The 24,859-nt window shown below is 33.9% G+C and overlaps 1 protein-coding gene and 2 pseudogenes across 1 annotated transcript; 2 read left to right on the top strand and 1 right to left on the bottom strand.

Moving 5' to 3' along the window:
* Positions 1-2,061: 2,061 nt before the first annotated feature.
* Positions 2,062-2,999, top strand: LOC100929254 (annotated as a pseudogene).
* A 6,687-nt stretch (positions 3,000-9,686) lies between these two features.
* LOC111721205 lies at positions 9,687-15,221 on the bottom strand (annotated as a pseudogene).
* A 3,694-nt stretch (positions 15,222-18,915) lies between these two features.
* LOC100928736 (olfactory receptor 2AP1-like) lies at positions 18,916-19,842 on the top strand. The gene has a single exon (XM_003772190.1). It carries the CDS (start codon positions 18,916-18,918, stop codon positions 19,840-19,842), a length of 927 nt encoding a protein of 308 aa, XP_003772238.1.
* The last annotated feature ends 5,017 nt before the right edge of the window (positions 19,843-24,859 follow it).

The raw sequence follows: 24,859 nt of genomic DNA, 5'->3' as shown, positions 1-24,859 counted from the left end.
TCAAATATGGCCACAGATATATGACACTGAATGTGTGACCTGGGACAAGTCACTCCACGCAATTTCCTCATCAAAAAATAAAAACATGCTTAGACTGTATGTCCTTGAATAAATCATTTAATTTTAGTTTGACCCAAGTTCTTCAACTGTGAAATAAGGATAATAACACATTACCTCCTAAAGTCATTGAAAGAATCAAATGAGATCATATTTGTTAAGCAATTAGCATATTGCTACATACATACTGGTACATAACTGGTGTGTAATATATCTTTATTCCCTTCTTCCCTACAAAAGCAAAAATATTTCCAATTTTCCATACTTTAGGAATTACTAGGGCTATTACATGAAAATATCCAACCAATATTCAAATCAATTTTGATTTCTGAGATGTTATGTTTTTCATTCAATAAGATCTTCGAATTTAAAACTCCCATTGGAATTGCATCACAAAGGCAGCTGCATAGACAAAGCATTATAGGTTTGCTTTTTTGATTTGGGCAGTGTTAGAAAAGCTTCCCCTTTTCTCAAAAATCCCTTCAAAAACATCAGTATGCCACCTATTACCAAAAATTCCAAAACTGAAGGTATTTCCTATGACAAAAAATTTCATTGTTTAAAAATACATGTAGATGGCACAGTGGATAGAGTACCAGCCCTGAAGTCAGGAGGACCTGAGTTCAAATCTGGTCTCAGATACTTAACACTTCCTAGCTATATGACCCTGGTCAAGTCACAACCCCAATTGCTTCAGGAAAAAAAAAAAGTAACCATTAGTTAGTTGCTTTAAAAAAAACTATCTCACATTTTTTATTTAACTACATCAGAAAGAGAGAACACATATAATATAATAAGCAATTTGAGCAAAACAGAGGACATTTTATCAGAGAATTTTCAATAAACTCTGAAACATCTTACTACATCTCTCTAGGGAGAAGAATTCAAGGTTTTTCTCAGAAAATAGCAACTCATTTACCATTTGAAATGAAATTATCCCCTTAGAAGAAACCATTGCTTACATCTTATTGTGAACTCATTTCCATAGGATTATGGAATTTAGATATGGAAAGAACCTGAAGAATAATGTGGTACAATCCACCCAGGTAAGAGATGAAGAAACTGTAGCAATAAGAAAGGAAAAAAAATTTTAACAAGCTGAATTTAGAATTAGGTCAGTTCACATCTTTTAATCTTGACAGATACAAAAAGTAGGTGCCTGCAGAAAAAGACTCATGTCACACTTAATAAAATGAGTGGTACAGAGGACCACAACCAGGACATATTTGAGACAGTAAGGAAAAAATCCTCAGGTGGACTGTGTGACAAAGGGAACTGAAAGCATGAATATTAGTGAGAGGGAGCCTGGAGGGCCCCACAATATTTCTCAAGATCAGCCTGTTTCTCATCTTAGGTTAGAGGTTCCTAATTCTTTCTTGAGAGACTATATTAGACCAAGATGCCAAGAAAAAATTTCACATATACGTGAGTAGAGAAAAAAGGTGAAGTGATGATTTGAGGGATATAGGAAGTAATTTTCAATGAGCCCAACATAATAACAACAATAATAACTCACATTTAAAATTCAGAAAGTTTTATATTTTTGGTTTTTTTTGTTTTACAAAATATCCCTGAGCAGTAAGCAATATAAATATTGCAATCTCTATTCTACATTGGCTTCAGAGAATCACTCACATCATAGTGCCAGTAGATGTCATTTCCAGAATTAGAAACAAGGTCTCCCTGACTCTAGTGTGTGGCTAAGGAGAAGAGGGAGTGTAGATCTTTGAGTAAAAATATATGAAATAGAAAATTTTGAAAAAAGACAATGTTTGAAAAGGTCAAAAAAATGTTCATTCTAAAAACAAATAGAAGCAATCAATCTTGATAGAAACTAGGAAAAACTAGAATATAACAAAGTGACAATATAAAGTTACATGAGCTCCTGGCTGCCTCTTTCTTCTCAACTAGTATGATTATGATTTTGTCTCTACTCTCATCTTCAAAATGAATCACTCTCTCTATATTCTGTGTACAGGTCCATCAAGAATTCAAAAGGCAAGGATGAGAAATCACACAGAGATTACATTATTCATTCTGCAGGGACTAACAGATGACCCACAGCTTCAAGTTTTGCTTTTTGTCTTTCTCTTTCTCAACTACATATTAAGCATAATTGGGAACCTGACCATCATCATCCTCACCTTGCTGAATCCCCACCTTAAAACTCCCATGTATTTTTTTCTCAGAAACTTCTCCTTCTTAGAAGTATCATTTACTTCTGCCTGTATTCCCAGGTATCTTTATAGCATGTCAACAGGTGACAATACCATTTCCCGTGATGCTTGCTTTACTCAAATATTTTTGTCATCTTTTTTGGTGCAGTAGAGTTCTTTCTCCTAGCCACCATGTCTTATGATCGCTATGTGGCCATCTGCAAACCTTTGCAGTATACAACTATTATGAACAGTAAAGTTTGCAATCAACTCCTTCTATGTTCCTGGACATCTGGGCTGATGATCATCCTCCCACCACTTAGCCTGGGCCTCCAGTTAGAATTTTGTGACTCCAATATCATTGATCATTTTGGCTGTGATGCTTTTCCCTTACTGAAGATCGTGTGCTCAGACACAGAGTTCATAGAGAGAATGATTTTAATATTTGATGTATTGACACTCATCATCACCTTACTCTTGGTGGTTTTGTCCTATGCCTGCATTATCAGAACAGTTCTCAGATTCCCCTCTGCCCAGCAAAGGAAAAAAGCCTTTTCTACTTGTTCCTCCCACATGATTGTTGTTTCTATCACTTATGGTAGCTGTATCTTCATGTATATGAAACCTTCTGCAAAGGAGGGAGTAACTTTGAACAAGATGGTATCAGTACTAACAACATCTGTCACTCCAGTGATGAATCCATTTATTTATACTCTTAGAAATAAGCAAGTCATTCAGGCCTTTAAAGATTTAATTAAGCGAATGGTATTTCTCTTAAAGCACTAAGAGTCTACTGGAAGTCAAGATGCCAAAGAAAAAAGCCTTGCAAGATTTTGCAACTCTTAGCTATTTTCCTTTCTAATCATTCCCTAATTATAGGCTAACCAGTTAATTTTCCAGTCTATTTTGGAAGGAAAAGAGAGACAGAGAGAGTGACAGAGACAGAAAGAGAAACAGAGACAGGGAAAGAGGGAATCTTTTTTGCTCTTCTCAAGATCTTTCCTGGTTTCTGGCATCTCACTCACTTCTCTCCCAGGAAAGCTTCTCCCTCTATCTATAGGTTCAGGAATGCCCACTCTCACAGACTAATTCTTACCTAGGCAAAACAGCAAAAACAAAGGCCCCAAACCTTTCTGGTTAGGACTTTCCTTGAAAACCATTGAGCCCAAATACTTTATACCAAAATAAATTCCTTTCTTATTGTCGATATCTGTACCAATTTGTAATATTTCTCTTCTTTATGCTTACATTTCTTTTCCACTATCATTGAACTTATGCTAATGTACTTCCATGTCTAGTTTCTTTATCTTGGCTGACTAGTTAATGAACTGCCTAGTTTCTTTTCTTTCTTAATTTCCTAAATTATTTTTATCATCACCTCCATCTCTATCAAATTAAAGCATCAAACTCTTTGCAGAAATCCTAGAATACCTTGATTATAGTTCTCCTAAGCATATATGTTTTCCTTTTTGTTCTAATTTGCACTATAATTATATATGTACCTTTCCTTCCTGCACAAGGAAATTAGAACCTCCTGGGGACCAGGTTTATTTATATTCTACTTTCATGATGCTCTGAAACATATTCTTTGTACATACTAGACATTCAATAAAATTTATGTAAATAGAATTAGTCAGTAAGAGAAAATATAGAAGTTATTGTCTGGCAAAAGGTTTCAGGAATAAATTAGATCATAGAATAATTGTACTCTGGCAGGGTAAGGAAAAGTCAGAAAAGTGTGTGGGAGCTGATTCTGGGCAAAAACAACTGTGATGATGATGATGATGATGATGATGATGATGATGATGATGACGATGATTTTGATGGAAAGGTAACAATAAACTCTTAAATAATATCTTATATTTTGCAAAGTGTTTTACCTAAATTATCTGTTTGATCCTCACAAACCCCATGAAATCATTATCACTACTGTCCTTATTTTACCAATTAGCAGCCTGAAACTGGTACAGATTGAATGATTTGTCCAAAGTGGAAGAAAAAAATTTTACCTCACCCTTATACACACAAACACACCAAAAAAAGTGTTAATTTATCGTCATTTTAGGTCAGCCATTGGTTTTCTTAGGAAGAGAAATACCAAAAGCTCCCTCATGCCCTGAAACATCTCTCTCTAATGCAAGATATTTTGAAATAATATTTACAGCATTCTTGAGAAAAAATAATTTCATAATATGAAGCATAATTATACAATAGGTTAAGGTAAAAGTTAACAATTTAATTCATTTATCAAAAAAAAAAATCATCACTCAATCTTGGAGAATCATTTCCCTGAAATTCCTCAGTCCTTTTTTGAGCTTTCTATTCAAGTCATGGAAAAAGAGACTGCTACTCTAACATGAATCACAGCACTAATACAAGCAAGGTTGAGCAATAAAGAGCTCCTTCTCTTTGCTTTGTCTAGCCATGACATTCATTACAACAGGGAGGGAGATGTCCTCGACTGATCAGAGAAGGGAAAGGGATCTCATTTTAGAATTCATAATTAAACAAAGACTAGGCAGAGTTTCTTCTACATATTAGCCCAAAGATTTCAGATACTGAGATTTCTAATTTTTTTTTAATATTTCTAAAAGTGAGTGCAGAGTTCTAGGGTGGGAAGAGAAAATGGAAAATGGGACTTTATATGCTTCCATATCGGAGTCACATAATTAGTAAACACTAAGGCAGGATTTGAACTTAAGGTCTTCCTAACTTAACAAGGCTTAATGAGTGTCAAATCACAGGTGAATGAAAATAATGAAGTATCTGGACCAAAACCAAAGCACTCCCAGTTTCCAAACTAGCACAATAGTGTAACTGGTACAGAGTAGTTGATTAGCAAAATGTTTATTATGTACTATGGAATCAAAGGAGAAATGTGAGAATAATTGATGCATAAAACCAACACAGATGAATTGGTCTTTATCGCGTGATAATGAAATCTCTGGAGGATGAGGAATAAGTATATACTTCAAAGACTATTTCTATTTCCTAGGGAGTGGGAACCCCTGGAGAAAGGAGAGCTATCTTGCTTGCTGAGGGCCTCAAGGGTAAGCCCATTATATTTTGCATTTTCTGTGGGGTAAAACTAAATCTATCCTTTATCATTATCTATTTAGGTAGGATCAGTATTTGTATGGTACAACTAACAATTTCTTTACCAAATCTGTGGAGACTAAGAAAGGAACCAGATTCTGAGATTCTTAGTGGAAATCCCAGATGGCAGGAAAGAAATGCAAAAGGTCCAAAAAAAACTTACTGCTAAATCCATAATAAATGAAGAAAATGGGGTAGCTTAAATGGCTCCATGGATAGAACACTGGTGCTGGAGTCAGGAGAAGCTGATTTCAAATTCAGCCTCAGGCACTTAACACTTAATAGCTATGTGATCCCCTGAGCAAATCCCACTTTTCTCCCAAAAATAAAATTAAAAAAAATAATAATAAGTGATGAAAATTATTACAACTCTATGGTTTTGCACCATACTCAAGGAGTTAGGAAATTGTGATAGAAAGCTAGAAATCATAAACATTAGAATCGTGTGAACAATAAATTTATACAGCTATATTGGAAAATAATTTATAACTAAAGTCTATAAGAATCATTCAGTCAGTCTTTGTCATGTTCTACTTTTCATGATGTTGTGGACTTGTCCATGGTATCTCATGACAAAGACCCTAGAGTGGTTTCCCATTTCCTTCTCCAGTATGTCCCCTTTTACAGATGAGGAACTAAGGCAAATAGAATTGAGTGGCCAGAGTGACTGACACAACTAATAAGTGGATGGGGCCAAATTTGAACTCAGATCTTCCCAAATCCAAGTCCTTCTATCCATTATACCACTTCACTGGAAGATATCCCCTTTTCTCTACTAATTTAATTTTTATCTTTATATTCCACTGTTATTTTAATCTCACTGTTTAAAAAAAACACCAAAAAATCTTTGTAAACCTAGTTGATTGGCTGATTTCAATGTCTTTTTCTTTTACCATTGTAAAATCAAGGATGATTTCATAACTTTTTTGTACATATCTGTTACCTGTTGGGAAATCTCTGTCTCTCAGTAGAGATAAATTATTACAAAAAATTGATCCTAAATAGTTTTCCTTTCAAAGTCAAACATCTTGTTTAAATAAACTTCTTCTTCAAAAGAAAATCTCTATCCATAAGAAGCTTATATTCCAGGGAATATATGTATTATAGGACTTTTTGTCTGGGATCCAAGCTTGTGCATATATGTATTTTTATGTTGATAACTATTTCAACAACATTGATTTCCTTTGTTATCCTGTGTATTTTATTTTATACATTTAAAAACCTAAATCTGAGAAGGGACACATAGGCTTTACTAGATTACCAAAGGAATCCATGATATAAAAAAGGTGAAGAATACCTAGTTTATGTTGACTACATTCCCAATGTCTTAATGTTATTTCCTTGTGAGCAAGGTTTATTTTTTTAATCTTTGCAATTCCAGCTCCCATGTGCAGAGAAGTTTTTCCAATATAAGCTATTAATAAATGTTTATTGAATTCAATTGAACTTCAAGAGAAGAGGATAAGCATGGAAAAGAAGTTGGCCAATTAGAGATTTTCTGTATGTTTTGCAGAAAGCCACGTAAATCCCATCCACAAAAGGTGTAGCCCAAAAAGTTTGTAAGAGCAGGTAATCTGGAGAAACAGCACAACTCATTTTTGTTGATTGCCCTCACTAAAAAAAAATTTTAAAAAAATCCAATCATTCTCTAAGTTTGAGATTTGGAAACATGAGGAGAGAGAGGATGCTCAAATCCCTTTACTTAAATATTTAAGGGGAAACAATATATGTTCCATAATCACAGATCCTACAAGGGAAAGCATGATGTGACCAATCATCCTCATACTTACTTTTCTAATTGTGCTTCATTTTGTCAGCGATCAGTTTAACCGTCTAGCATGACTCAAAGACATGTCAATGGGGAAGTGCATATGCACTTCCAAGAAACTTTTGTCTCATGATCCCACTCCCTCACACTTAAAACAAATGTGGGGAGAGCTATAGCAAAACTATACTAACATGCTAATAATAAAAAATATATAGATATTAAAGAATGCTAAGGCAACTTGCTCTCCCACCCTCTAGCTCTAAAATGATACCTCATCAATGAGCCTTATGCAATTTAAAACTGGGACATATTTCTATTTGTTCTACATAGCAGAAAAGAGAACAAAGACACTATATAGATAAGGAAATAGCAAGACCTGCCTTTGTTTGCATATAAGAGAAGACACATACAATCTGGGAATGAAGGTTTTCTTTTAAATGAAACACTAAAGAACCAATCAAATCTGTTTTATCTATTCAATCTACAACATGTTCAAGGGGATCAACTAGGTGAAGAAATAAAAGGGAACTTGGGAATTACAGTTTTTAAATAATAAAATCCCTTTGTAAATAATTTTGGCAAAAGACTTTTAAGAAGCAGCTATGGAACTATTCATTACCTGCAGAGTTAGAAAAATACAATCACAGAATTAACCACATTGGGCAATTATGACAAGTAGGTGTCTGCTACTTGATTGTTCCTTTCCATATTGTCAAAGAAATGCTTATTCTAAGATCTAGGAGAAACTGTTGAGTGATTTCCCCAGGTCGCCAGGTTTGAAAGCTATCCCTCCATGTAAAATCCCAAATATTCAACTAAAAATGAGTGGAAACAATTAATAATTTTAGAAAAGTGGCAGGATTTAAAGTAAATCCACATAAATTTTCAGTATCTCTATATATTGCCAGACAGAATCCTTAAAAAAAGAAACAGTACAAGAGAAATCCCATTTAAAATAACTCTAAACGGTATAAAGTACCTAGAAGTATACCCATCAAAACAAATCCAGGAACTATATAAACAAAATGATTTTTAAAACTACACACATAAAAGATTTAAATAATTTGAGAAATAATCATGTTTAATCATTGCTAAGATAAGATTAAAATGGACACATGACCTAGATGTAAAGAGAGAAATTTTAAGAAAATTAGAAAATTACATAACATATTACTTATCAGATTTTTAGATAGATATGCAATTTGTGATAAGGAAATGATGAAGAGCTAAGTTGATCTTAAATTTTATTAAGTTTTAATAGTTTTGTACAAATAAAACAAATGTAGCCAAGATCTGAAAGAAAGAAGAAAATTGGGTGGGTGTGAAGTGGGGGAATTTATAGACAGTTTTTCAGAAAAAGGTCTCATGTCAAATATATAAAGAACATCATCAGTTCTATAAGAATACTAATCATTTTCCAGTTGAAAACGGTCAAAGGATATGAACAGGCAATTTTCAAATGAAAAATAAAAACAATTTAGTCATATAAAAGTACTTTAAATCATTATTGATTAGAAAAATGCAAATTAAAACAAGCTTAAGATATTATTTTACATGTACAGATTGGCTAATATAATCAAAGGGAAAATCAACTAACATTGGAGAGATGTAGAAAAATTAGGAAATTAATTCCTATTTGATGAAATTGGGGCCCAATCCAACAATTTGGAGACCAATCTGGAATTATGCTCAAAGAGCAATTAAACTGCCTGTCTTTTTTACCCAGAAACACCATTACTAGGTCTATTTCCAAAGATGATTAGAGAAAAAGGAAAAGAACCCAAATATTCTTATGTGTTTATAGCAATTCTCTTTTTGGTAGCTAAGAACTTGAAATTGCCAGGATACCCATCAGTTGGAGAGTGACTGAACAAGCTGTAGTATATGATTCTGATATTTTGCTATAAGAAATTATAGTTCAATGATCTTAGGAAAACGTGGATAGACTTGCATGAAATAATAAAAATAATGAAATGAGCAGAACCAAGATAACATTGTGTAAGTAATAACACGATTGTTTTAAGAATGACTGTCAGCAAATAAGTCATTTTGATTAATATAATAGACACATTAGCTATAAAAAACATATGAAGAAAGAGACTATCTGCATCTAGAGAAAGAACTTAAAAAAGAAGTATGTATAGAATAATATTGTATATATGTTCATTTGTGTCTAATGGACTTCATATCTAGGACAGTGAAAAGGATGAAGAAATAAAGAAAAAATTTATATGACAACTTTATTATACATTTAAAAAAATAGCAGATTATACATAATAGATTAGTAGTTTCATGTGCAAGTATATTTTTATTATACGGTAATAGAAATGCATGTTTTTTCCATAAAATCATAAAAAGTTTAATTGGCAATTTACATTCTTATAAAGTTGCCTGAGACCCTAAAAATTTAAGTGACTATACCTAGTATGACAGAGGCAAAACTGGAGCTTAGATGTTCCTTACCAGGACTAATCCTCTATTCAGAATGTCACATATATCTCTAAAATGATTAAGCAAAAGTAAAAAAAAATATTAAACCAAGGACACAATTTAAAAGTTATTCAGGTTTTCCTGGAACATTTGCCATATCAAAACTCAGTAGTCTCTCACTACTTTAAGAAAAATGTAATCCTTTTCACTGAGTCCTTAAAAGCTTGGATCACTTGCTTGTTCTTCAAAGAATATACAAAAGGTTTCACACTGGGAATGACAGACACTGTGAACATAACTACCACCTTATTCAAAGTCACTCTATCATTAGTGGACAGTTTGATATATTGGAAGATACAGCTGCCATAAGTCATAGAAACAATTATATGAGAAGAACAGGTGGAAAAGACCTTTTTCCTTTGTTGCACTGAAGGGAATCTCAGAATTGTCCTGATAGTATAGCCATAGGACAGAAGCAATAAGAGTAAGATGATATTGAGTGTAAACACAACAAAGAAGAGAGCTAGCTTTTCTATGAATTTTGTGTCTGAACATAATCTTCAACAGAGGAAATGCATCACAACCAATATGATCACTGACATTGGAGTCACAGAAATCCAACTGAAGGCCCAGACTAACTGTTAGGAGGATGACCATAAGCCCAGACAGGCAACAACCCAGGAGAAGCTGGTTACAGACTCTGTTGTTCATGATGTTTGTGTAATGCAAGGGTTTGCAGATGGCCACATAGCAATCATAGGACATGATAGACAAAAAAAAAAAAAAAAAAAGTCCATTGTTCAAAAAAGATGACAAAAAATATTTGGGTGAAGCAAATATCAAGGGAAATGCTATAGAGTTGACATGCTACAGAGGTATGTAGGAATGTAAACATTTGTGAATGAGAATTCTAAGAAGGAAAGATTTTGAAAGGAAAAAAATACACAGGCGTCTTAAGGTGGGGATCCCTCAAGGTGAGGATAGTGATGGTAAGATTGCCAATGACATTCAGCATATAAGTAAGAAACAGAAAAATAAAAATCAGGATCTATAGCTGTGGGTCATCTGTCAGTCCCCGCAGAATGAATAATGAGATTCCTATGTGGTTTTGCCTCTCTTACTTATGACTTCAGATTGACCTGTATGTACCAAGAAAGAAAGAAATTGAAACGGGACTAGAGAGTGACAAATTAGTAAAGTGAATAAACAAGAAAAAGGAAGCTAGATGTTCACATATAAGTATATAATATAATATTAATAATGGCAATACTCACATTGCTCCTTAGAGTTATATGTCAAAGTATAGGCAAAGTATATTCTGTTTCCACAGAATCATATAATCTCAGGACTGGAAGATGCCTAGAGTTCATATATATTCCAAAACACATCCAAACCAAAATCTTTACTAGGAATCTATGACAGGGGTTTCTTTCTCCTTCTCTTCAATGGTGAGAATCCAATTGCCTCCTGAGGCGACACAGTTCCTGTCCTATCACCAAGAGCCATCCAGATATAGGAAGCCCCCTCCTTTCCATTATTTAGAAGTGCCCCAAACACTATGAATCAGGGCTTGATTTAGTGCTTTATTGATTGCCTGAATATTAAAAATAAGAGAGAAAATGTTACTAATGAAGTATAAACTTCAAAATGTGTGACACCACAGAAATTATTACACATTTACTAACACATTGTAGAACCACTATCATTGTGTATCCCTGGTTATCATTAAATATTTGGTGTTGCAGTTCTCTGATGAGGAGGAGGAAGATTAAGTTTTGCCTCATGGAATATTCTCTGTACTAGACAATGAAACATGAAGAAGTATTATCATCAGTGCAGATGAACTTCCATATGAGACTGTTGTATAAGAAAGATGTCTTTTTTGTACTTTGTATAATTTGGGTTGCAAATAGAAACAGAAATTGGAAGCATGCAAATAATAATAGCTAACATTTATATAAATCCATAAGGCACTTTCATTCAAGTGTTTACAGATAATATCAGAGGTCAGGGACACTAATCTCAGCATATGACATTCATGAGAAGTGGAAAGGTCAGTTACTGCAGGTTCAGATAAAGAATGCCTAATCAGTAAAACTTATGGCCTGGGCATAAATCATCTTGGTTACTACTACCTCTCCTTTCTGTAATCCCTCTCAAAAAACCAAAGGTCCTTATTTGCCAGCTATACTTTCCCTAGCCAGTGCCCCAAACTCCCTCATGAATATTCCCATTCCCTTAGTGTCCTCATACCTATGTTTGTCAGTTGAAATCATTTTCACAACTTCCCATGCTATGGTAATCTTAATATTCAAGTTGGATATTAGATGAAGAATCTTCTGGACTCTCCAATTCCATGTTTCCAATAAGGGATATTTACACCTCAATCTTAACGATATACCTGCTCTTCCTTAAAAATTCCCCGGTTCTGTCAATGGCACCATGATCCTTATTTCAGAAATTCTAAGTAATTTTCAATTCTTTCTTCTCTTTTATTTCCTTTATCCAAAATATTCATTTACCTAATCCTGTTGATTCTATCCATATAACCTCTCCTGAATTCATTTTCTTCTAATTGCTTTCTAGATAAAGGATTCTTAAATTTTGGGGGGACATACATGCCTTTCACAATATGATAAAGTTCATGGACCCTTTATTAGAATAATGTTTTAGGGAAAACTAGTTGGTGTAGTGGATAGAACACTAGCCCTGAAGTTAGAAAGACCTGAGTTCAAATCTGCCTTAGATACTTTAACACTTCCTGGGTGTATGACACTGGGCAAATTACTTAACCCCAATTGCTTGGGGGGAGAGAGGGAGAGAGAATAATGTGTTAAAGTAAATTAAAATGATGCTTACTTTCAGTTAAAAAATGAAGATGGATTTTTTTGCCTGAATTCACAGATGCCCAGATATCTCATGGATGCCAGATTAAGCATTCTTTGCATAGAAAAATACTCATCATATCCACCTTAGATTATTGAAATAGCCTCCTAACTAATCACCTTGTTTCAAGTCTTAACTCCTCAATATCCAGCCTTTAATCCAGCATATAACTGTGCAAAATAAAACTTCCTAATGCAATGTCTTCTATCATTTTATTTTTCAAAAACTTTTGATATCTCACTATTTCCTATAGCAACAACTACAAATTATTTGTGCTCGCATCGAAGGTCTTCCACAATCTAAGTCCAGTTCACTTTTCTACCTTATTTCACATTTATTTCCTTCACACTTTCTATGTTCCAATTAATCTAGATGTCTATGCATTTCCCAAACTTATTAGCATACCATTTACTATCTCCTATCTTTCATAAAGCAATCTCTTCAAGACAATTCAGTTTCTACCTCCTTTCTAAAATCCTTGATTCTCTCAAATGAAAATTTTCTTGGAGAACTTTCTCAGAGTTTCTCCTTTCTTTCCAATACAATGCATTGTGTTTATCTGCTAATGCAAAGATTTAAAAAAAAATCTCTATCCACAAGATCTTTATTCTCACAATTTATATATTGTAAATTTATGTATGATACAGGTTTTAATCTGCAAAATATGCATGTATATGTGTGTATTTTATATGTTGATAACTATTTCAACATCATTGATTTCCTTTCTTATCGTGTATACTGTATATTTTATGCATTTAATATCTAAACCTGAGAAGAGATTCATGGGCTTTGTCAGACTACCAAAGGAATCCATGATATAAAAAAGACCAAAGAATATCTGGTTTATCATCACTACATTCCTTAGGCCATAATATAAGTTTCTTGTGAGCAGGATTTTATCTTTTTTAATTTTTGCAATTCCAGTACCTCAAAGCAAAGTAGCTCACACAATGTAAACCCTTCAAGAAGAGTATACCATGAACATGAAAAAGAACTTGAGCAATCAAAAAGTTCCTGTATGCTTGATAGGACTTGTAAATGCCATATATAAAAGCTGGCCCCAAAAAAGCTACTTTGATCGAAGAAAAAAATTTGAAAAGCAGGTAATGAGAAGAAACAGTACGTCTCATATATATTTATTCTCCTCAATAAAAAATTCATTCATTCTCAAAGATTAAGATTTGGGGGCAGCAAACAGCTATAAATTCATGCATATCCTTTGATTTAACAACACCCACTACTAGGCATGGATACCAAAAGAGATTGGGGGGAGAAAGGAAAATGATCTATCTATCCAAAAAAAATATTCATTAGGAGCTCTCTTTTCAGAGCAAAAAATATGAATTGAGTGGATTTCCATCAATTGGGGAATGGCTCAATAAACTGTAAGTATGTGTTTTGGTGTAATATTATTGTTCTATGGGAAGTGATGAACAGGATGCTCTCATAAAAAAAAAAAAAATCAGAAAGTCCTACATGAACTCAAGCAAAGTGAAATATACTATATACAAAGTAATAGCAAATTTTTGGAATGACCAGCTGTAAATGACTTTATGATTCTCAATAGTACAATCATCCATGACTACCCTGAAGTACTTATGATGAAAAATCCTATCTCTACCCAGAGAAGGAACTGTTTGTGTCTGAATACAGATTGAAACATTCTCTTTCTTTTTTTCCCCTTTTTCTTTTTAACTTAATTTTTCTGAAGGGTTTTTTTTTTCATTAGGATGGAAGGTCTATGTTTTCTTTCACAACTTGAATTTTAGGGGAAAATTTTCCAGAACTTCACATCTAGTTTCTTAATTTCGGATGGGGAAAAAGGAAAGGACCTAAAACTCAAAAAAAAAAATGTAAAATAAACTTTTATTTTGAATATAACTGAAAGAAAATATTAAATAAATAAAAGAAATACCTGTGTCTAAATATGAGGGGGAAAACAATGCATATTCTACTACCACAGAAACTGGGTACATACCAATATCTTACACCATTTACCAAGATAAGGGCAAAACGAATACATGACTTAGATATAAACAGAGAGATTTCAAGAAAATTAGAAGGTCATAGAGCACTTATCAGACTTATGGATAGATATACAATTTCTGAATAAACAAGAGATGGAGAGCAAAGTTAATTGTAAATGAATCATGTAGATTGCATTAAATGTTTTAAAGTTTAGTACAAATAATACAAATGTGGTCAAGATTGGAAGGAAAGCAAAAAACTAGATGAGGGCAGAGCAGGAGAATTCATAGACAGTTTCTTATATAAAATTTTCATATGTCAAATATATAAAGAATATTGTCAAATCTATAATAATATGAATCATTTCCTAATTGACTAGAGCAAATTAATTACAACAAGCCTAAGATATCATTTTATGCTTACAGATTGATTAATATGATAAAAGGGAAAACCAACTAATTTTGAAGGGAATATGGAAAAATTAGAACACTAATTCATATTTGATAGAATAGAAAACTGATCCAACCATTTTGGAGACCTGAAATTATGTCCAAAGGGTTATTAAGCTGAATACACTTTCGGGGTCTTTTAAATTTATCTATTAGTTTTTTACATTCACATTTATAATGTTTTGATTTCTTTTTTTTTTTCTTCTCCCTCTCTCCTCCCTCCTCAAGACCTGCTTATATCTTTCAACCCAGCAATCCCAGTACTAGGTCTATTTCCAAATATAATTAGAGAAAAAAGAAAGAAAACTATTAATACTAATATGTTTATGACAGATATCTATATTATGGAAAAGAAGTTGAAACTGCAAGAGATAGCCATCATTGAGAAATACCAAACAAGTACATGACCATGATGGAATACTATTTTTGCTACAAGAAATTATGATCTTAGTGATCTTAGAAAAACATGAAAAGAGATAATGAGCAGTGAAATGAGCAGAACCAAGAGAACATTGTATATAGTAATAACAATATTGTTTTGAGAACAACTTTAAACAACTAAGTAATTTTGACTATTATAAATAGACTAATTATAAAGGACATATCTGCTTCCAGAAGAGAAACTGTAAATAAAAATATGTCTATAAAAACTTTACCTGTGTATGTCTATGCTTATTTATGTCTAATGGTAGCCATCTTTAGGACAAGTTACAGCATAAAAAAGCAGAAAAAGAAATTAATATATGATAAAGGTATCATATATTTAAAAGGAATAGTAAATTGTACATAATAGATTTGAAGTTTCGCATGCCATCATTTCTTATTATACTGTTATGGAAATGTTTATTTTGTCCCATAAATTAAAAATAAAATAAATTTTAAAAAAGAAAATTTGTCCTTCACTTTAGTTACCTGGTGGAAGCTGGAATGAAGGAATGATTAGAAACACTGGGCACAAAACTGAAGATCTTAAAAGCACAAGTGGTATTTTCATAAATACTACTATTTAAAGGTATTGAATTCCTTCAAAAAGAAACAAATAAAAAAGGAAAATATATCATAGCTTAAATATATCTACAAAATAATAGATGATTTAGATTTCTGAAAAAGGACTACAAATAACTGTTTTGGGCTAGGGATGGGAAGCTAGAAGTGCTAGTTCCAGAGCAAGAAGACTTTAATTCAAAAACAGTCTCCAATTCTTCTTAGCTATGTGACAAGTCAGTTGATCACTGTTTACCACTGTTTCCCATCTGTAAAATAAGGACAATATTAGCACTTCCCAGGATGTTGTAAGGATCAAATAAAATAAAAATTGCAAAGTACTTAACAAAGTGTCTGGCACATACATGGTAACCATTACATAAATGATTGTTCTAGTACATATTTGTCTTTTATATTTTGGTATATATTTAATTTTAATTTGTTCAATTAAATGGAGTGCCACTAATGAAGTTTGGTAAGAATACATATTTGTCTCAAGTTTTTGGACTGAAAATGGGAGGGCAAGTGTTTCTTTTCTCATTTAATCATTCATCATGGGTCACACAGCTAGTAAGTGTATGAAACCAAACTAGAACTTGTTTCCTGATGTGACACTTTAACTACACCACCAAATGTCCTGAACAAGTCTAACCAGGCCAAATGGATGTCTCACTTTAAAACTAAAATAAAATAAGGTAGTCATACTCCATAAAATATTTAAAGAAAGGAGACTTAATTATAATAGAGAAAGGACTTTGGTGCAGAGAAATTATGTCCAAAATAATAATAATAACATTTCAATAGTGCTTACTATATTCTAGGAATGCTAAGCACTTTACAATTATTATCTCATTTGATTCTCACAACATTCCTGGAAGGTAGATATTTTTCTCATCACATCTTACCTTTTAGAGAAATAGCTATCCCTTGAAACTTCCTGAAATCTAAGGCATGGAAATTCCCCAACTTATAGTCAACCAGGCATCCAAAGTAATCCCCTCTGCCTCCTTGCCAATATCATAATATTGGAGATGGGAATTTTCATTCCCTGGAATCACTGTTCCATTGCCACACAAGGTTCTGCAAAATTTTGTCAATCTTCCTAGTTTGATATGAGAATGGCTGGATCCCATTCTGTATGCAATATGGCAGCTTGCCCATGCAAACCAGGAACTAGATTTTTACATTTTTATAGGGTCTTTCTCAGCTGTGTGTCAGTTCCAGAGGGCAGCCTCTTGCAACAGCATCAACTCCTTTACTCTTCCTGTGGCACCTGAAGTTCATTGCACCTGAGACACAGTGATTCCAGGAAATGGAAAGGCTAGATTTGAAATCAGAGGACCTGAATCCAAATTCTAACTCATTTGTATATTCCCTGTACAAACCTGAACAAGTCACATAATATTTGGGCTTGTTTCTTTATTATTTTTAATAAAAAAAAATAAGGGGTTTAGACTGCTAAAGTTCTAATATTCCTTTCTCCCTCTAAATTCTATGATAAATTATTGTTTGGTATTTCCCTAGGACCATAGTAAATATCCCAGAGATGGTTTATTTTAAAAAACAATTTCAATTCTAAATGAGATACAGAGATTGAAGCAAGTTTGGAACCCTGTCTTTCATGTTATTTTCAGACGCCAGAGCTGTGAATAATGCTTTCATGGTATTTTAACCTTTTCTCTCCCAACCTTCAGCTCTTAGCCTGTGTCTAGTATGTTTTCAAAATTGTCATCAAAGAAGCTCATTAAACTCCCTAGGGTATCTTTGTTTGTTCCTACCCTTGATTCCCCAGTGTCTGTTCTGAAGCAAGCATATCAGCCTTTCTGGTTAGCATGAATCCTGCCAGAGTCTATGGACTGCTTTTAGAGGTCATCAACATCATTCTTCTGGAATACAAAAACTACAGGTATAATCTAACCCTTTACAATCTTTTCTCTTTCCTTCTAATTGAACTGGTTTGTCTTTTTCAGTAGGACCTGTTCTTCCAGGGTCTTAGAGTCATTTCTATGTTGCACAAATATGAAGACCAGAAAGAGGATACATACCCACAAGATTGGTATGGAACTAGGAAAGGTTATACTTCTTGCTTTATTTCTAAACCTTTTTTTAGCAATAAAATTATACATTTCCAGGACTATACAATGGAGGAGGGGAGAAGGTTCATGGAGTTCATGGAAAATATATCATATGTTTGGGTTATAATATATATATAATTCCTTGGGTTAGTACTTTGTCTCTAATTCATGAATTCAAGTTTAATCCATCTCTCCTAATATTTAGGCTTAAAAACCTAAATCAATATACGTAGGTTTTAGGAATGTATGTCCCTCTCAGGCAACCCATAATCTCCAAATACTTTTCTTCTTTCTATAACTATGAATCAAGAAATTAATTTGTATGTAAAGTCTCTGAAGAAAAGACTGCTGGAGACTGAAGGTCCAAAAATGATGGTCGTATTGGGCAGAGAGACTCTGGATAAACAATCAAACAAAAAAAATTATTTCCTGAAAGCCCGAGTTTATTTGACCAAGGACTATAACAGTCATGGAGAAGGGATCAACAATAAAACTACAGTTTGGGAGAGAGGGGGCAGTGGTTCCACATAGAAAGGGAAGGGACAAGGATGACATATCCTTTGTTTTGGAGATGCTCCAGAATCAGGAAAGAATGAAAATGACAAAAGGATACTGGCTTATAGGACACATTATCTGAAGTCCCAACACTCTGCTGGAAAGGTTATTAATCCAATGATTTTGTTACACAGAGAGGGACTCATCATATAGAACTGTTCTCTAGCAAAGCTTCTTCAGGTAACCAAAAGTACCTACTAGTGTGGAATCTTGCTACCCCCACTATCTAGAGATCATTCTCATCTGCATGTTCTTCAATTTATCAATATCCATCTACAAATAAGCTACATGGAAATGTTGGGTTGGGGAAGACTTGAAAAGGACTTTCAAGATAAACTGTCTTCACCCAAAAACAGAGTTTATGGGGAACATGATCAGAAATGTACATGTTCATGTACTGATTTCATTGACACTCCTAGCCTGAATCTCACTTCTTCTATCCTCAGCACTGATTTCTCTTTTATTCAATTTCAGATCCAGCCAAGGTCACAATGAAAAACCTCACCACATTAACTGAGTTCATCTTGTTGGGTTTGACAGATGTTCCTGAATTACAGGTTGTACTTTTCCTCTTTCTCTTTTTCACCTACCTGTTTAGCATTATTGGTAACTTGACCATCATCATCCTCACACTGTTGGATTCCCACCTCCAGACCCCCATGTATTTTTTCCTTCGGAATTTTTCCATCTTAGAAATTTTATTCACATCTGTTTTTACTCCCAGACTGCTACTCAGTATCTCAACAGGAAACAAAGCCATTAGTTTTATTGGCTGCTTCCTTCAGTATTTTTTTGCCATATTTCTGGGGGCAACTGAGTTTTTCCTCCTTGCTGCCATGTCCTATGACCGATATGTTGCCATCTGCAAGCCTCTACATTACACAACCATCATGAGCAGCAAAGTCTGCATCCTGTTAATTCTCTGTACGTGGCTGGCTGGCTTATTGATTTCTGGTCTAGCAATTTTCATGGCAGGTCAGCTGAATTTCTGTTCACTCAATACCATGGATCATTATTACTGTGACACTGCTCCACTTTTGAAGCTTTCCTGTTCAGACACGGGACTGACAGAACTAGTGGATACTCTTTTAGCTTCATTAACACTTCTGATCACACTAGGGATGGTCCTTGTCTCCTATACAAAGATCATTCAAACAATTCTTAGATTTCCTTCTGCTCAACAAAGGAAAAAGGCCTTTTCTACTTGTTCCTCCCACATGATTGTCATCTCTCTCTCTTATGGCAGCTGCACGTTTATGTATATTAATCTCTCAGCAAAAGATGTCAGCTTCCATAAGGGTGTAGGTATCCTCCAAACCTCAGTTGCTCCCCTGCTAAATCCCTTCATTTATACCCTAAGGAACAAACAAGTGATTCAAGCCTTTAAGGACTTAGTCCAAAAGATCACAAATCACTGATGAATTGTAAAACTCAAGCCTGGATGGAAACTAAAGATGAAAAGAGTGGATGAATTCAGTTTAAATCAATTCAGTAAACATTAATATTTGTTTTGCTATATATAAGATACTATGCCAGACATTGAGGACAAAGACAAAAAGGAATATATCCTTGTCCTTGGGATACTTATATTCTACTGCAGGAATAAAATACATATACAGATAAGTAAATATAAAGCAATTTCAAAGGGGATAGAGTATTATATTTGTGGGAGGAGGGAAGAGTCAGTAAAAGCTTTATTTAGGAAGAGACAATTAAGTTGAACTTAGAAGGATGCTAGAGATTCTAAGACACAAGAGTCCAGACATGGTAAATTGGTCTTTCAAGCACAGAGTATGGAGCTGGAATGTCTTATATAGGAAACAAGTAGCAATTCTGATAGAAAATAGAAAATAAAAGTTGAAATGAAACTAGATTGAAGATTTTTGAATTATATATTCTAGAGACAAAAGGTAACTACTAAAAAAATTTAAGATGACTAAAAATCTGATATAAATAGATCAAATGTGATTAATGTTTTTATTTAGCCCAGGGGAAAGACAACTCGGAAGGAAACAGGAAGACTGCCTTCCAGTAGTTTAATGGTTAATATAGGGAAGATACCATATAAATTTGGCATCCCTTCTCTTAAGAATCTCTTCTTACCCAGTTCACTTACTGCCTACTGTATTAACTTGGAACTTATCAATTGTAAAATGTAATCAACTTGGGAGTAATAAGGAATCATTGAAAAAATATTGGTCTGGGGGCAGCTAGGTGGTACAGTGGATAGAGCACCAGCCCTGAAATCAGGAGGGCCTGAGTTCAAATATGGTCTCAGACACTTAACCCTTCCTAGCTGTGTGACCCTGGGCATATCACTTAACCCCAATTGCCTTAGGGGGAAAAATTGGTCTTAAAAATATGAACCTCTCTTTCTAGGAAACATTTGAAATCATCAGAAATACTACATAATTTATAACTCAATTGTAGTTCAACCATCCATCTTTTATCCAATTCTTGTTCCTGGTCACTATCCATTTGCAAAGTTTGTCCAAGACATATGTACTAATACTCCAGTTCTATGGGCTGTCTAAACAACTGTAAATCAAGAGTAGACAATAAATATTGGGCATCTTCTTAGATGAAACTGCATAAACAAAATGCATTAAAAAGAGATAGACTAGTCATGAGAGACAACTCTAGTGTATTTCGTGCATAACCACTGAATATCAAGGGATCCAAAAGAAAGCCTTCAGCTTGGGTCTTCCTGAATTGGAATTATATGACACAAACATGAGTAACACTAGATAAGAAGGAGTAAATGTATTACAATTAGCACTGTTGAAAAGGATATTCCCTTCATGAGACTACACATATCCCTCAAAGTCATTCTATATGGAAATATAGTGAAAAGTTGGGCTTCATTCTTCCATCTCCCCTTCAAAGTTCTAGGATTCCCCCTAAGGGATGGTGGTATCTTTTTCCAATGTCAACCTCACAAGCCCTCATTTTTGTGTGTTTCCCCACTATTAGCTGCCAGTCACTAACATCCCAGTTCCCTTTAACCAATAAACAGCAATTAACTTTTATAAACTGTTAGTTTTTTAAAATATAGCCAAAACAGAAGAACAAACATTCCCTGCCAACACCTTAGGAAGGCACATTCCCCTCCTTTCCACTTATACTATCAGAACCTTAGGTAATAGTCTCATTATCTTTTGTCCCTGCTTCTCTAACAGTTTCCTTAATGAATTTCCTACTTGCAGTCTCCTCTCTGTAATATATCCTTCACGTATCAGCAGAAAAATTTTCTTGATGCATAGTTCTGACTCATTACTCTGTGGCTCAAAAACAATCAATTACTTTCCCATTGTCCAGCAAATAAAATTCAATTTGGATGTCCTGTTATTTAAAATCTTTCCCAATCTGACTCTAATCTTCCTTATTAAATAAGGCTAAAGCCTTATTTTTCTTTTACTTTCTTTCACTCACTCTAGTTTCTGCAAATCAAATTTGACAATGAATTATTTGTTCTCTAGTCCTATTTTAACCTCTCCTACATCACTATATTGGCTTAGCCATTAATCAGATGAAAGCTATTTCAGTCCTTTCAATTTTTTCCTACTACTTTATCTGAAACATTTCTTTGCACTTTTAACATCCTAGAATTTTTGCATTTTAGAATATGTCTGTGAATATGCCTAAAACTCTATGCTGGACTACAATCTTCCCAAAGGAATGGATTGTGCTGTTTCCTATCTTTGAATCCATTTTAGACCAATAACTTGTTCAACAAGTAAAGCCTACAATAAACAGTGATTGAATTGAGGGGAAATGAATTCAAATTAATTGAATTCTGCCTCTTTCTTTTTTTCTTTTAACAAACTTAATTCTTCATTCAGCAAACATATACATGTAGTTGTTTTGGTTGGGTTTATGTGCATGTGTGCTGGGCTCTCCTCTTCAAAAAAAAAAAAAAAAAAAAAAAAAAAAAAGCTGCTTCTTTGGCTCTTACTCTCAACATGGTACTACTATCATCCACCTCTAATGACAAAGATTTTTACACATGTCTTATGTAGATATTGCTGGCAATATTCTAAAATCTGTTTATACTCCTAATGTATTTCTCATAGCTCTTCTGGCCACCAGCAATTGATTATTCTCCTGAGATCATGCTATTGCATATTTCACAATTATACAAAATCACCAAAGAATATTAATTTTAAATATTGGCTTTGGATAGATGCTTGTTCACTCATTAATAGTGGAATCATCTGCTTTTTAACCCTACTTTTCTATTATCTTCACTATCTAAGGCTTTGATGTTCTAATACAAAAAGTTAAAATAAAATAAAATAATTAAGAAGTGAATTAAGTTCCAAAAGGAGAAAATCTTGTAAGAGCATCTGAACACTTTCAAAGACTTTAAATTTTTAATTAAATCACATGAATTTAATAGATATGAACTATTATGGGTAATTTTTGAGAAAAGAAAAAGTGTCAAAAGGTGGAGACAGGAAAAAGTTATCCCAGTTTTCCAAAACAAGGAAGAAATTGACTATGGAAAACAAAAAGAAGTAAGCATTAGACTAATATCTGTCAAAAATTGTGAAGTATATTATGAAAGAAAAGGCTTATGAACACTAAAAGGGGGGAAATTATTACTAAGAACTATCATTAGTGATAATAAATCACACCCACCTAACTAGCAAGGCAGCATGCTTCATTAGAAATAGGACTGGCTCTAGCCACATCATGCTGGGCAAGTCACATTTCCTCATCTGCAAAATGAGCTGGAGAAGGAAATAGCAAATCACTCCAGTATTTTTGCCAAGAAAACCTCAAATGGGATCATGAAACAAGTGCCAAAAAAATTGGGTTTACATCATATTTCTAAACTTTACTTCATTCTGTGATTTTGACAAATCACCTAACATCACCAATTCCCTGCTTTTTTTTTTCATCATTGAAATGAAGGGGTTAGGGGCAGCTAGGTGGCACAGTAGATAGAGAACCAGGAGGGAGGGAGGGAGGGAAGTAGGGAGGAAGGAAGAAAGCAAGGAAGGAACAAAGGAACAAAGGAAGGAAGGAAGGAGATCCCTTAGAACCCATTAAATCTATCATCCAATAAATTTTATCTCTTTTTTTACATATTTAGATTGAGAGATCAAAGCAAACGACATATACATGTTTTAGGGGTGAAAAGGCTATCTTGATTTCAGGAAGGCACTGGACAACATCTCTTTTTGTGGACAAGATCATGAAATGGACATTTGGTCTGAGTACAATTAACAGATCAATAAATGACTGCTAAAGAGTTTGATTAATTGATTGATGATTGTTTGGGAGGTATCAAGGTCAAACCAATCTTTGCTAGAATTCAATCTATATAGCACAGGAAAAAGAATAAGAGCAGGACATGTCCCAAAGGCCCTATCCCAATCCAAAATCACAGGAAGGGTGCCACAAATCTGAAAGACATAACCAACAGTTTGGATAACTGAAAGAAGATTCAAAAGTTCTCTCTATACTAGAAAAATGGACTTTAAAACTTGATATTTACTTCAATGAATAATAAATTAATTTTTTCTATATGTGCATTTCTTCAACCAGAGCATATTTCACTCTACTCACAGCTTCTCATTGTGTTCAGTCCTTGTCTATTTATAAATCTTCATAGAGAATCTGTAAGCATAAAGGAAAATCACATGGCAGGGAGAAATAAACATAACCTTGTGAGACCACCCAGAAAAGGGGATGAAGTGATTACAATTCTACAAATGATTTTGCGATTAGTGAGGTACTGATAGATAGAATGCTGGCACTGAAGTCAGGACAACCTGAGTTCAAATCTGCCCTCAAACACTAGCTGTGTGACCCCGGGCAAGTCAATTAACCCGATTTGCCTCAATTTATCACCTATAAAATGAGCTGAGAAGGAAATTGCAAACCACTCTAGTACCTTTGCCAAGAAAACCCCAAATAGGATTATGAAGAATCATATGCAACTGAAAAATAACTGAACAAAAATCAGGAAATAGAAAGACTTCTGCCATATAATAGGGAACTGTCCAGGGTACTGAGCAAACTCCACTAAAGTGGAAAAAAAGAAGCAGTCAATGTGGTCAGTATTTACTCTATTATGCTATCAGAGAGTGATTGCTAAAAGTAGAAATCCCCATGATGGTATGGTGTTCCAATGAATGTACTTTCTTTATATGGTCATTGTGATGTATATACATGTGTATCTCAATTAGGTTTTAATACTTGGTTGCTAGCAACACCCAGATGCAGGCACGCACACACACTCATGCACACATACATGTGCATGCCCACACCCACATACACACTCACACATAATGTAAACAGGTACAGAGTATATGAATTCAATTCTTTGAAGACAAGAACTATTTCACTCTTATGTCTCTAAGCCCTGCAAGTAACAGCACCAGATATTATAGGAGGTACCTAATAAAAACTTAATCTCATCGAATC

This window comes from Sarcophilus harrisii, chromosome 5 (assembly GCF_902635505.1).
Source record: "Sarcophilus harrisii chromosome 5, mSarHar1.11, whole genome shotgun sequence".
Taxonomy (NCBI): domain Eukaryota; kingdom Metazoa; phylum Chordata; class Mammalia; order Dasyuromorphia; family Dasyuridae; genus Sarcophilus; species Sarcophilus harrisii.
The sequence above is the reverse complement of the archived record's forward strand: the minus strand, read 5'-3'. Positions and strand labels throughout refer to the sequence as shown.